This window comes from Aethalodelphis obliquidens, unplaced genomic scaffold (assembly GCF_003676395.1).
Source record: "Aethalodelphis obliquidens isolate GAN/ISIS:26980383/991018 unplaced genomic scaffold, ASM367639v1 scaffold38, whole genome shotgun sequence".
Lineage (NCBI taxonomy): Eukaryota > Metazoa > Chordata > Mammalia > Artiodactyla > Delphinidae > Aethalodelphis > Aethalodelphis obliquidens.
This window is the reverse complement of record NW_020837982.1, coordinates 5136997-5151982: the sequence shown is the minus strand read 5'-3', so window position 1 is coordinate 5151982 and position 14986 is coordinate 5136997. Positions and strand designations below refer to the sequence as shown.

The window sequence follows — 14986 nt, the reverse complement described above, 5'->3', positions numbered from 1 at the left end:
AGGGAAAAAAACGGAGCTGGAGGAATCAGACTCCTTGACTTCAGATTATACTACAAAGCTACAGTAATCAAGACAATATGGTACTGACACAAAAACAGAAACATAGATCAATGGAACAAGATAGAAACAAGCCCAGAGGTAAACCCACGCACCTATGGTCAACTAATCTACGACAAAGGAGGCAAGGATATACAATGGAGAAAAGACAGTCTCTTCAATAAGTGGTGCTGGGAAAACTGGACAGCTACATGTAAAAGAATGAAATTAGGACACTCCTTAACACCATAAACTCAAAGTGGATTAGAGACCTAAATGCAAGACCGGACACTATAAAACTCTTAGAGGAAAACATAGCAAGAACACTCTCTGACATAAATCACAGCAAGATCTTTTCTGATCCACCTCCTAGAGTAATGGAAATAAAAACAAAAATAAACAAATGGGACCTAATGAAACTTAAAAGCTTTTGCACAGCAAAGGAAACCATAAACAAGATGAAAATACAACCCTCAGAATGGGAGAAAATATTTGCAAACGAATCAACCGACAAAGGATTAATCTCCAAAATATATAAACAGCTCATGCAGCTCAATATTAAAAAAACAAACAACCCAATCCAAAAATGGGCAGAAGACCTAAATACACATTTCTCTAAAGAAGACATACAGATGGCCAAGAAGCACATGAAAAGCTGCTCAACATCACTAATTATTAGAGAAATGCAAATCAAAACTACAATGAGGGGCTTCCCTGGTGGTTCAGTGGTTGAGGGTCTGCCTGCCGATGCAGGGGACACGGGTTCATGCCCCGGTCTGGGAGGATCCCACATGCCGCGGAGCGGCTGGGTCCATGAGCCATGGCCGCTGAGCCTGCGCGTCCGGAGCCTGTGCTCTGCAATGGGAGAGGCTGCAACAGTGAGAGGCCTGCGTACCGCAAAAAAATAAAAAAATAAAAAAACTACAATGAGGTATCGCCTCACACCAGTTAGAACGGGCATCATCAGAAAATCTACAAACAACAAATGCTGGAGAGGGTGTGGAGAAAAAGGAACCCTCTTGAACTGTTGGTGGGAATGTAAACTGATACAGCCATTATGGAGAACAGTATGGAGGTTCCTTAAAAAACTAAAAATAGAATTACCATATGACCCAGCAATCCCACTACTGGGCATATACTCAGAGAAAACCACAATTCAAAAAGACACATGCACCCCAATATTCATTACAGCACTACTTACAATAGCCAGGTCATGGAAGCAACCTAAATGCCCATCGACAGATGAATGGGTAAAGAAGATGTTGTACATATATACAATGGAATATTACTCAGCCATAAAAAGGAGCGAAATTGGGTCATTTGTTGAGACGTGGATGGATCTAGAAACTGTCATACAGAGTGAAGTAAGTCTGAAAGAGAAAAACAAATATTGTATATTAACACATATATGTAGAACCTAGAAAAATGGTACAGATGAACCGGTTTGCAGGGCAGAAATTGAGACACAGATGTAGAGAACAAACATATGGACACCAAGGGGGGAAAGCCGTGGGAGGGTGGGGATGGTGGTGTGCTGAATTGGGAGAGTAGGATTGGCATGTATACACTGATGTGTATAAAATTGATGACTAATAAGAACCTGCTGTATAATAAATAAATAAATAATAAATAAATAAATAAATAAAAATGTTATCTTCAAATTACTAATTCTTGAAAGTGTAAAGCAAGGATTCTCAGTCAGTTGAGAGCCTCAAAGGGATAAAACTTTCCCCTGCCATGCCTGTCTTAGCACAGCTTATATACTACACTTGGGTTGCCAGTGGTAAGTAATATTTTTCCAGCATTATTTAAGTTGTGTGGAATCTTCCCGTGTTTCAGCTGCTATGAAAATCAGACTCCCCTCAGACTTGCCCTATCACAATTCTCAGGCTGTCAGATTATCAAGCACAGCCTTCTAACTTGAGCATGACAACTCTCAGTGAGGTTTGCTACAATTTTTGCACAAGGTCAGGCTTTCTTGGAACAATTACATCCTTGTTAGTAATACCTGGCCCCACCCAGTAACTTAAGTACACAGAAAAACTTGGATCTTCAGAAGATGCCTTTCCCAATTACTCTCTTCTCTAAGAATCCACAAAGAGAAACAGACTTTGAACCCAATGTACCTTATTTACTTGACCCTACTGTCATAAAGTGTTCAAATTCAAGTATTATAAAGATGGTAACAGGAAAAGGATTCAGGGTTCCCTGACGGAGGAACGATTGGCCAAGGAAGTCAGCTTTCAGAGCTCAGTGGGTAAGCGGTAAGACTTTGTCTTGTATAGAAAGTAAAGGGTCATGAAAATTAAAAACAAATCAAGTGAGAGAAATTCATTTTGAAAAGTTGTTGTCTTAATGGGGTGGAAGAGAAAGGGAGACAGCAATCATCCTCTTAGACAGCTTCTGCTAAGAAGCTCACACTCTCACCGTTTCCTCAGCATCTACAGTGGATAGTGCTTGAGAAAACTCTATTAATGACCAAATTCTGAAATCATCACTGTTAACAGTGCTGTATTGGAAATCTCACTGACAAAATTTTTAAATTATAAAAGAATCAATATTATTTCTAATAGCATCTTACTGAAAGATTGATGAAGACATGCCAGCCAGAAAGAGTGAGCCTGGCAGGAATGAAACTTGCTCCTGGCAGGACAGGCCTGGCATGGGGAGGAGCAGAGCCAGCCCCCAAAAGTCATAGGTATGTTCCAGCTCTTGAAGTTTTATATTTGTGTTAAGAGGACAAAACTCCAAGTTGCTGAGGTCTTTGGAGTGGACAGGGACAGGAAGGGATTAACAGCAGTTTCTTTAAGGGAGATAATGTTTACCTAGGCAGCAGCATGGTGAAGAACATTGCTTTAGGAGTCCTGGGTTAGAATCGTCACCCTGACATTTACAGATCATGTAATTTGACATTTGGTCAAATTATACAATCTCTCAAAACCTTTAGAAATGACCTCAAGAAGCTTGTTAGGGGCTTAACTGAGATTGAAATAATGTATGTAAAGTGTTTAGCACACTGCCTGTTGCTTAGAAAACATTCCATATGTGTTTCTATTGTATTTATAGTGATACTCCTAAAAGGAAGTAATAAGTACATGTTTCTCCCAGATGGAAGCAGGGAATATCTTTGGGAGAGAGATGGCAGCAGGAAAAGCGCAGAGGAAGGGAGAAAAGAGGCCTTTGTTATTTATTCTTTTTAGCCTATACTGGGTCAAGGGGGAAGAGTGTTATGAGGGGTGGAGGGAAGGGGGAAAGCAGAGATTAATGTGGTTTAAAGCTTGAGGCTGGGACTTCACTGGTGGTCCAGTGGTAAAGAATCTGCCTTACAATGCAGGGAACGCGGGTTCAGTCCTTGGTCAGGGGACTAAAATCCCACATGCCATGGGGCAACTAAGCTTGCGCGCCACAACTAGAGAGAAGCCCACGCACCACAACAAAGATCCCGTGTGCTGCAACTAAGACCCGACACAGCCAAAAATAAATTAAATAAATAAATAATAAATAAATCTTAAAAAAAAGACTAGAGGCCATGTTCGAATTGAGTCTTTTCTAAGGTACAAACCATTTGAATCTATGTGATTTGGAACAGTTTCAAAAACCCTCTATTAGCAGAGAGCAACTTTATGAAAAATGACCCAAGAGAGGCTTTCAAGACAAGAATTACTTTGTTCAGCAGAGGCTATCTGAGCAGAAAGGAAATTTCACTTTTCTTACTGTTAAAATGACATTCTATCAATGTCTCTAGGGAAGACTGGTTTCACCTTCCCCGGGGCTGCTCTGTAGCTACCCTCTGTTTTATGGCCTATTTCCTTGTGGTTTCGTTTTTTTGCTGTCTTTTAAAAAACCCCTAACACGGGCTTCCCTGGTGGCGCAGTGGTTGAGAGTCCGCCTGCCGATGCAGGGGACACGAGTTCGTGCGCCGGTCCGGGAAGATCCCACATGCCGCGGAGCGGCTGGGCCCGTGAGCCATGGCCGCTGAGCCTGCGCGTCTGGAGCCTGTGCTCTGCAACGGGAGAGGCCGCAACAGTGCGAGGCCCGCGTATCAGTGCGAGGCCCGCGTATCGCAAAAAAAAAAAAAAAAACAGAAACCTAATACTAGAAGTACTTTGAACTTAGTAGTCAGAACAAGATTGTTTAATTAAAAACTAGAAATAGTACCATTATAACTGGGATGACTCATCTGGGACTTTATTTTAAATATATAATAGACAAGAGGAGGTTCATAAGCTCAGTGTAGACCAAAGTGCAGAACCAAATGCACTCTTTTCCCCCCAGCAGATCAGACTTAAATTCATTAAACATGGCATGGAAGACCAGCAGCCTAATGCAAATGTACAGATTTCTTCTCTTAGTGATTTTATTTCTGCCACATGAGATGACAAGTAAGTTAATATTTTTGGGCTTCTTTTTAAATAAAGAAAATTTCAGATTATAAAATGATTGGGGGCTTTGGGAAAATACAGAATCCAAACTGGAATGATTACACAGTTGGTATGGCTCAGAGTATAGAAGTCAGATAAAATAGTGAAAAATTAAGTGGAAAAATATTTTTATGGTTCTGATATTATAAGACAGGGTTGAGGTATTTTATTCTCTCCAGAGCCACAGCCAGAATTTTCCTACATTTTAATGCATTTCATTACTAATCATACCTAAAATAAACCTCTGCTCTTTATCTGAGCATACAACATACACAAAAATCTTTTCTATGTTTGCTCCCCACCCCAACCTGGAAATACCTTTTTCCTTCTTGATTCAAAAAGTGATAAGCAGTCACTGTAATATAAGTTAGGAAATATATAAAAGAATAAAGAAAAGTAAAAATCCCCCCAAATCCCATCATCAAGAGATAACCACTCAACGTTTTGATGTATATTCTTCCAGGTTTTAAAAAAATGCTAGGCAGCAATCACCAGTAGTTCATGCTTTTTACAGGAAAAGTTAACGCATTTACAGAATATATTAACAAATGATACACAGGGGGCAAGTTTGTGGCAGCTAAAGTCATTTTTTAGCTTTGTTACTTGCTTCTAAATGAGGAAAGTACAAACTGAAATTTAGGTATGTTACAATGGATTTCTAAAAATCAGAGGTAAAAATTAACTGCTATATATCCTGATCATCCACCCCACAACAACAGCTTTACCACACAAACCACAGATGTTTAAACATCTTATTGTACTACACTGTCAGTATAACAGCGAAACATCAGATATACAAAACCAAATTTGTCTATAATCCCATCATCTAATCAAAAATGTTTTCAAAGTAGCTTTTGCCCATATGCATATTCAATTTTGATATACTTATAGGAATTGTTAGAGACGTACTTTACATTCTGCCTATTCACCTAATATTATGTCTTAAATATTTTTCCATTTTGCTCTTTCTTTCTCCTTTGTATTTCCCTACTCCCATCCCCTTATTATGCTATTTCCAAGCACTTGAAATAAACAATTTAGATCTGGTAACTATTTCTCCACCGTTTTCTCTATTTTTATCCATCCTAGTCAATATATAGATAGGATTTTCCCAAGACTTGTCCATATATATATATGTATACATATATATATATATGTATATGTGTGTGCGCATGTGTGTGTGTGTGTGTTTGTGTGTATAGATGGGGTAATTCCATACATATTGTTTTCTAACCCAGTGGTTCTCAAACTTCTCTGCATATTAGAATCACCTGGGAGCTTTTTTAAAACCCCAGTGCCCAGGTTACACTAATATTAATTAGTCAGAACGTCTGGGGGTGGGAGCCAGGCATCAGTACGTTTTTGAAGATCCCCAGATGATTCCAATGTGCAGCAAAATTTGGTAACCCTCAGTTTTTAACCTTTTCCTTTTTTAAATTAATAATCCTTTTTCGATCTTTTCCTTGTAAAATCGCATAGCTCAATATGACTATTTTTAATCATTGCAGAGCATTTCATTGTACCGATGTAACATATTTAACCAATTCTCTAATTATGGTCATTTAGATTGTTCACTCTATCTTAATAGCTTCTTCCTGCACTCCCAGGTTCTGTTTTAACTGTGAATGGTAAAACTGAAAACTATATTCTGAACACTGAGCCTGGCCTCGAAGAATCTCTGAACTGTGCTGTTCAAAACCATACCAGAGAAGAAGAACTTCTCTGGTACCGCGAAGATGGGAGAGTGGATTTGAAATCTGGAAACAAGATCAACTCAAGCTCTGTCTGTGTCACTTCCATCAGTGAAAATGACAACGGCATCACCTTTACCTGCAAGCTGAGGAGGAATCAGTCGACATCCATCTCAGTGGTGCTGAATGTCATTTGTGAGTGAGGGGAAAGAAACTGCTAGTTAGTCTGTGTTGTCTGTACTACACTAAGTGGTAGATGAAATCTGGGTCTAAAGAGTATGTGTATTTTAACATTTGCTTGATGCTGCCCAATTGCCCTATTTATGATCCCACAACATTTCATGAGGGTGCCTGTTTCCCACACCCTCATGAGCCTGAGTATCCTCAAGCTCTAAGAATCTGCCAGCCTGACTTGAAATTTTATTTTCATTTTCTAAATCAGGAATGAGGGTGTTCACCTTTTCGTAAATGCATTAGCTTTTCACGGTTCTTGTCTGCAAAATGCTTACTCATGTCCTTTACCCATTTTTCTATTAGGTTATTTGCCTTTTTCTTATTGATTTGTATAAGCGCTTCGTACATTAAGGAAATTAGCCTTTTGTCATTTTGAATGATAAGTATTTCGTCTATTTATTTTTGACATTTTAAAATAGTTCTTTTTTTTGCCATATTGAAATTTTAAATGTTTGTGTATTTAAAATTACCAATCTTTTCTTTCTTAAACGTTTTTCTAGCTTTTGTGTTCTACTTAGAAAGATATTCATTGGCAATCTTAACATCACCTTAAACCCTCAAAGGTGAAGCTCTTTGATATTTGGGTTCCAGGTACTGGTAAGCCATTGGTGGAACTATCTGATGTTAGTCGTCCTTCGAATGAGTCTACGGAGGTGATCACGTAGGTGGTTTGGGTGGAAAACTGGTTCTACGTGAGGGGGGTGTGGATAGTGTGGTGAGGGGTGATGTGAGTAAGGGTGATAATATGGTGTGGTCTGGTAGAAAGAGCTCTGGACTTGGAACCTAGTAATAAAATGTCAAAGCCATTTGATCCCATGAGCTCAGCAAACTTTTCTGTGAAAAATTGATGCCATTGTTCCTGAGATAAAAGGGTGGGGAAAATGCCAAGGAATCCAGTACTGGAATCTGCTGGCATCCTGCAGCTTGGGCTTCCAGAGTGAATCAGTTACATGTTTCTGGGCAAAGGAGCTTTGCTTTTTATTTCCTATGAATTGATAAAATGTGATTTTTAACAAGCTATCTCTTGGCAACTTTGTTAGGATCCAAGACTATCAGCATACCTTGGAGCTTTTGTAATCCTTATAAAATGACAGACAAGAAAACTGGGGCCCAGAATGAAGGCCCTAATTATCACATCTGGATCTGAGAACAGAAAACAAATCCCCAGGCTCCTAATCTAGTGCTCTTCCCACTGTAACCTTCTTAAGAGAGACGCAGTAGAAATGCCGATAATATGATTCAGTGGCTTAAAAAAATGATTTTCAGTTTCCCAGCCTGATTCCACATTTAATATTATCATCGTTGCACATATATAGAAAAAAAACCAATTGGTCAGTGAGTCATAGTGACAATAATTGACACAAACTCATCAATCAATAAATTAAGATAAAGTCATAAAGTGACAAGAATATCATGTACAATCTTGAGTATTATGGATTGTTGTTATAAATGGCAGACCAAGAACTCAATGGAAACTTGATAATACACTATTTGAGGAGGGTGTGCAGAAACTTCTTTTATAACGTTGTTGCTGAAAGTGTAAATTGAGACCACCTCTTTCGCAATATCTATCAAAATTTAAAGTGCACCTACCCTATGACCCAGCATTTCTGCTTTGAGATATTAACCTTAGAGAAATACGTGCACATATGCATAAAGAGACATATACAAGGATTTTTTTGGACTTTTCCTTTTAGATTTTATTTAAATATTTGCTAAACATCTGGTCACATTTTTCTCCTTGTTTTTGCTTTTAGTCTTTAGATTATAGTCACTACACAGGGTTCTGTCCTGAGCCCATACTTTTTTTTACAAGGATGTTTATTGAAGCACTGTTTAGCATTTTAAAATGAAAATAACCTGATGCCCATCAAAATAAAATAATTAAAGAGTCAGATATTATACTATAGAACTCTAAAAGCAATGAGCTGGAATTCTGTGGTTCAACATGAATATATCTCAAAGTGTGCAATTGTTGAGAGAGTGAAGTCTTTTATGTAAACACTTCTCACCCTCCTAGAACAATACAATATATTTCCTATGGGAATATCATATGTATTTTTAAAATACTATTTAAAAAAAAGAAGATCTGCAAGTATTTACATCAAACTCATAGCACTGGGTGTCTCTGGGGAGTCAGGAAGTGACCAGGATGGAGTCAAGGAGGACCTTAACTTTATCTGAAATGTACTAATACTTTTAAAAGGGAATGCTCATGTAGAGCCGATATGCTTAAAAATTAATTTTAAATAGTTAAATAAAAAGGAACAACTATCTGAATACCATATAACATTCTTGTTGGACATGAATACAGAATTCAAACACATTCCAAAGAGCAATAAAATGTCATTCTTCTGAGAGAGCTATTAATAGCACAGCCTACTCAGGGTCTAATTATTCAGTGTGCAGATTATACAAGCTCCTTTTTTCCCTCCTTCTCTGCGTCTATCTCTTTCCTACTGCCCACTTTTCATGCATTTTATTACTCTTCTGTACCTTGGCCAAAAAAATGCAAGGAGCATGGAGAAGAGGGGAGAGTCAGTTCAGCCATCTCTCCCCCTAGATGTTGGAAAGCCCTGGTGGTAGTAAGGGTTGGAATCATTTGTTGAAGATAAATGTGTTTGACAGTCTATGGGTCTACAGATGTCCTTATCATGATGGGAATAAGAAGTTGCTCACACAGAAGGTTGAGAGGGACTCAAGGTTATGCTCACCTTCCATGGATGCCAGAGTTGCCACGACTGGAGTGCCTTCTGATAGAAGGACATTATTTCTAGAAGATCATTGAGGAAATGCAAATATGCGTTGGTAAATCTCTGGCCAGGACAAGTATGGTTATTGTTCCGTGTGTTACAAATTGTCTACTTAATACAGATTCATTATTATATACATTTCTTTCATGGTTTGTCTTCCCCACCACATTAAAAGTGCTATTAAGTTTGAAACTGGATGTATGTTATTTACCATTGTACCCCTGGTTCCTAGCCCAGTGCTTGCCATACAGTAGGTACTCAATAAATTTTTGTCAAATAAATGAATGACTACATGAGATAGACTGAAGGGACATCTTGAACACTGGCAATAAACTACTGCTTATCTGCTAATTAAACTTAAATGCTTGCGTCTTGCAGTTCCTCCTCTCCTAAGTGGAAACGACTTCCAAACAGCTGAGGAAGGCAGTGATGTGAAGTTGGTTTGCAATGTGAAATCCAACCCCCAGCCTCAAATGATGTGGTACAAAAACAGTGGCTTCTTGAATTTAGAGAAAAACCATCACCAAATCCAACAGACAAGTGAGTATCTTCAACTGTCAATCACCAAAGTCAAGAAATCTGACAATGGAACCTACAGCTGTATTGCAAATTCACTTATAGAAACGAAGACCAAGGACTTTCACCTTATTGTCAAAGGTAACTCTATTGTTTATTTACTGAAATATAGTTGATTTACCATATTATGTTAGTTTCAGATGTACAGCATAGTGACTTAATATTTTTATAGATTATACTCCCTTTCACATTATTACAAAACAATGGCTATATTTCCCAGTGTTGTACAATATATCCTTGTTGCTTACACACAGAGTTTGTATCTCATAATCCTATAGCCCTATCTTGCCCCTCCCTCCTTCCCTCTCCTCACTGGTATCCACTAGTTTGTTTTCTATATCTGTGAGTCTGTTTCTGTTTTGTTTTATACATTCATTTATTTTTTTTCCACATATAAGTGATAACATACAGTATTTGTCTTTCTCTGTCAAATTGACAGAGAGCATAATGCTTTTGCGGTCCATCCACAAAGGTAACTCTTTTTTTAAGTAATATCTAGCATAGTACAAAACTCAGAGAGATGCTCAGTAAATATTTTTTGTGACAACTAATGATGATGACAATTATGATTAGTAGCTAGGATTTTCTTTGGAGAATTATCTCGATCCAAGGAATTCTAGTTGTTTCTTTTAGGGGAATTATTCCCATTCCATATAGGATACTGCTTTTTGAGCAAAGGTCATTTTCTAGAATCAAGTAGTAGAAGACAGTTCTGGTTGGCTTTTATGGAGGAGTATTTCCATGAATTTTCCTAGGCAACAAGGTTTGTAGGAACTGGACTTTTTTTTTTTTTATTTGCCTGCGTTGGGTCTTCATTGCTGCACACGGGCTTTCTCTAGTTGCGGCGAGCGGGGGCTACTCTTCGTTGCGGTGCGTGGGCTTCTCATTGCGGTGGCTTCTCTTGTTGTGGAGCACAGGCCCTAGGCGCGCAGGCTTCAGTAGTTGTGGCACGCGGACTCAGTAGTTGTGGCTTGCAGGCTCTAGAGCGCAGGCTCGGTAGTCGTGGCGCACGGGCTTAGTTGCTCCTCGGCATGTGGGATCTTCCCGGACTAGGGTTGGAACCCATGTTCCCTGCATGGGCAGGCGGATTCTTAACCACTGCGCCACCAGGGAAATCCGGAACTGGACTTTTGAGTTAACAGCTTAGTGACAAACGGAAGAGAAGTCATAAACACATAGAGGAAAAATATACTGACTAGATAAGAAAATAGATCTATAAAATCACTCCTAACTCTGAAATTGTAACCTATAGGCTAATCAGAAAAGTGAGCAAGGGAGAATGGGGGAAACAGCTTCTTTCTCTTGGCTTCATGCTTCTTCTACCCAGGTATATGATCTCTGCAATAACAAGGAACAAAAGAAGCTCCACGTGTCTTTCCCTCCTCTTCTTTCTCACTCATACAGAAAGAGGAAGGCGAGATACCTGGAGTGGCAGATGCAGATACTGCTCACGCACACATTTCCTGGTCTGGGGCCAGGATGCTAGAAGCAGCCGAACAAGCTGAGGCTCCCACATCTTGTTAGAACATCATTCACTTTGTCATTGGCCTCTCTGTGCCACTCATTGCCTTTCTTGCCAGTCCTCAGGAAGCCAACTGAACCCCAGCCAGAAGCGTTGGACATGTGACCATAGGGCTTCTTATTACTGTACCAATAGAGTGGCTGGTGGGTAGGAAGGGCTGCCAGTTGAATGCCCATCACTGTGATTACTGGTGCGTTCAGTAATTTCTCCTGCAGAACAGTGACAGTATGCCCAGGGGCTACTTGCTTTAAAAACCAAACCCACGGGCTTCCCTGGTGGCGCAGTGGTTGAGAGTCCGCCTGCCGATGCAGGGGACACGGGTTCGTGCCCCGGTCCGGGAAGATCCCACATGCCGCGGAGCGGCTGGGCCCGTGCGCCGTGGCCGCTGAGCCTGCGCGTCCGGAGCCTGTGCTCCGCAACGCGAGAAGCCACAACAGTGAGAGTCCCGTGTACCGCAAAAAAAAAAGAAAGAAAGAAAGAAAGAAAAACAAACAAAAATACCCACCAAACCCACAAACTCTTGGTTAAGAAGGAATCATAATTGGTCTATGTCACATTAAACATACAGCTTGTGTGGCAAGCAGGATGCCAGCTTGGCAAATTAGCTTTCATGGGCAGAATCCTGTTTGGGGTTGAGCACTTCCAAACCAACTGGTTTTTCTCATTTCTTCCTGCGTTATTACTTGCCTGGCTATTGGCTGCCTTAGGAGCATAAGCACTCCGATGCTGGTGCTCAGGCTAAATGCCAGGTTTGCCATGAGCTCTCCCAGCTTCACCGCTCAGTGGGGTAGTTTATAAATGAGGCTGTGCAAAGTGAGAAATGACATCACGGATCTTTTCTTGAGCACAAGATTTTAGCCACGTGTTGAGATTATTTTACCGTAATGAATATGGGCTGGGTTGGGTTGGGGGGAAATACCAGATCTGGTTATAAATAAGAGAGTAAAGGGAAGAGATGCAGTTACACTTTCCAAACTCACTTTCAACAGAAACTTGGAATCCAAAGTGAGCCAGTGGGTCAGGCAGTTTATTTCAGTTTGTTTATGGAGTGAAAGCTGTCACGTGTGGCTTCATTTTATTCAGCTTGGTAAAAATATTCTGATCTGTGACTGAGTTCTGATTTTTTCCCCCAACTGTACCACCTTTGACTCTCCTTCATTTTGACATCTTTCCTTGGCACTATAAGTTCATGGGGTCCCCAGTAAGATGCCCTTTGGTGTGTCCCAGGGCTGGCTATTACAGAGTCAGGGTTTACAAGAAGTCCCAGGGACTTTCCTGGTGGTCCAGTGGCTAAGACTCTGTGCTGCCAATGCAGGGGGCCCGGGTTCAATCCCTGGTCGGGGAACTAGATCCCACATGCTGCAACTAAAGATCCCACATGCTGCAACTAAGACCCAGTGCAGCCAAATAAATAAATATTTTTTAAAAAAAAAAAAAAGAAAGAAAGAAATCCCATTGAGAAGAGCTTCTCCAGAGGGTTGGTGTCACCCACACCATCATGAGAATAATTTTTAGCAACAGCAAAAAGAGAGCAAAAGTAAAGGATGCTTAATCTACTCCCTAAAATTATCCTGAGCCAGACACATAATGGAGAAGACAACAGTTGAAAGGTAAATAGTGTGTCATACAATTATGGAGGGATAAACCCCATGTCATAATCTTGAGGCATATAGGGCTTGGGCTTTGAAATTAGATTAATCAAAAGTCTTCTCTTCCCCTTCTCTCTTCCTTTCACCCTTCATATACTATCTCGTAACACTTTGTCCTTTACAACACTATCTCAATCTGCAGCAGTTTTTTTTTTTTTAATGTCAGTCTCTCCCACTAGAATATGAGCTCCTCAGACACAGGAGCCTTCCATGCCTGTCCTATTTTTTCAGGGCTAAGAACAGCACCTAACACACAGTAGTCATTTAGCAAAAATCTATTGATTTCATTCACTCTACAAACTCAATTATACAATAAATAGCACACTCTTTATTTCCTATAAATTCCAAAAATTTTATCTTAGCCATGATTGGAGACCCTTTCCCTCCTAGGGTGGCATCAGAATCCAGGAGCTTAGACAGAGTCATTTAAATACCTTTGTTGACCTTAGCACTCTTACTTTTGTACGTTTCACCCCATATCAAATATATTAACATGAAGTATTAAGTATACTTTTTGGCTGTAAAAATTTGAAAGGGTATTTAAAACTTGCATACATTTTAAATTTTTCTATAAATAAGTTATTAATTTGGTTCTTAAGTTTTAAATGTTATTATTATTTAACAGTTCGGTGATAGTCGACACAAAGTTACATTTTATAGATGCTTAAACATTTATGCATTTTGATTAACTTTGCCACTTTATTTTCATATTTTGGAGCCAATACTTTTTTTTCCAGTCTCAAATATTTTCATAGGCTCTTGGAAAGCTTACAAGCACAGGGACTGCACCTATAGTACAAAATGGCTCTGAGCTTACCTGGCGTTCACAAAACAAGGGAATGGGCTTTCACTTCTAGGTGGCTGGTGTCTTCCTAGCCCAAATTAGAAGTAGACTCTCTGTTCTTCCATATCATTTAGGGAAAGATAAAAATCTTTGCCAAGATTGGGAAGGCTGATGCTTAGAGTTCTACTTTCCTAGGGGCAGGCACTATGCAATCACCCTGTATAATGTCTTGTCACCTACCTGGGGCACAATCACAGCACAGCTACAAGGGTCCCACTGTTCCTCCCTCCTTAGTCCAGCAGCTTCCTCACCTTTTCTCTTCTTCCTCTTAAAACCTTCCTGCCTCTCTTTCTCCTTCGAGGATACCTCCCAACATCTTTCGGGCTTTTCAAATGGCAGGAAAAAGCATTGATTTCAGCTTACTTCTGCTTTCCGCATGGCAAAAATTATGGATCAAGCACAAAATGATCTGACTTTGGGGAGTTATTCATATTACAATAAATTATCCTTCCAAAGAGGAGTGGATTCAAAGCCTGTCTCTGCTAGTTACTAGTTCTGTGACTTTGGACAAGTAAACTCAAAGCCCCCGGTTCCTCGCCTATAAAAAAGAATGATAATAAAATTCTTCAGGACTGTTTGGAGAATTTAATTAAGAGGAAAAATGTTAAGTGCAAGGCACCGTGGCTGGGACATACTAGAAGTACATAAATTAGAAGCATATAAATGTTAACTTTCTCGTTTCCTGTGTTTGCACTTCCAACAGATAAAGCTTCATCTGTACCAATAGAACCCATTATTGCTGCATGTATTGTGGTCTTTCTGACCTTGTTATTTGGACTGATTGCCAGAAGAAAAAGAATGATGAAGGTATATAAGTATTCTAAGCTAAAAAGTCATCTAAACAAAAGCAGAGAACTGGCTATATAAGTGACTATAGAATTAGGAACCATACTTGAACGATCTGGTCTCTCTCCCATGAGATCTAAAATGGAAGTTGCTTAAGGGAATAAAATTGTACATCTATTATGAGTACAGCTTTACGAAGAATAGAGTGGACAAGACCTGAATGAAAATAGCTGTGGTGTTAGAAGTAGGTGCTGATTTTTCTTCCTTTTAAATTTCTCTTTATTGTTGCTATGGTTCCTTTGGTACAATAAATAAATAAATATAGAGGCGCATCTGCTCTGGATTCAGAGATCTGTGTGAAAAACACGGCACTTACTGCTCACCTCTTGAGTACAGCCACATGCCCTGGCTGTGGTGGGCTGGAGCTTGAATTGTTGAATGGTTAACCTTGTTGGTTAGCATGATGCAGAGGAC

At 39.7% G+C, this 14986-nt stretch overlaps 1 protein-coding gene across 1 annotated transcript; it reads left to right on the top strand.

Annotated features, from left to right (window-relative positions):
* Nucleotides 1–4087: 4087 nt before the first annotated feature.
* TMIGD1 (transmembrane and immunoglobulin domain containing 1) lies at nucleotides 4088–14593 on the top strand. Its single transcript, XM_027130494.1, has 4 exons — nucleotides 4088–4418; nucleotides 6065–6343; nucleotides 9514–9792; nucleotides 14430–14593. Exons 1-4 carry the CDS (start codon nucleotides 4292–4294, stop codon nucleotides 14591–14593), a joined length of 849 nt encoding a protein of 282 aa, XP_026986295.1. The 5' UTR covers nucleotides 4088–4291.
* Nucleotides 14594–14986: the final 393 nt, after the last annotated feature.

Bases quoted from the DNA above. Each gene is read 5' to 3' on its own strand.
- TMIGD1 (XM_027130494.1), top strand. From the start codon at position 4,292: ATGCACTCTTTTCCCCCCAGCAGATCAGACTTAAATTCATTAAACATG. The intron at 6,344-9,513 runs GTGAGTGAGGGG...TGCGTCTTGCAG, and splicing joins AGTGGTGCTGAATGTCATTT to TTCCTCCTCTCCTAAGTGGA. The intron at 9,793-14,429 runs GTAACTCTATTG...CACTTCCAACAG, and splicing joins CTTTCACCTTATTGTCAAAG to ATAAAGCTTCATCTGTACCA.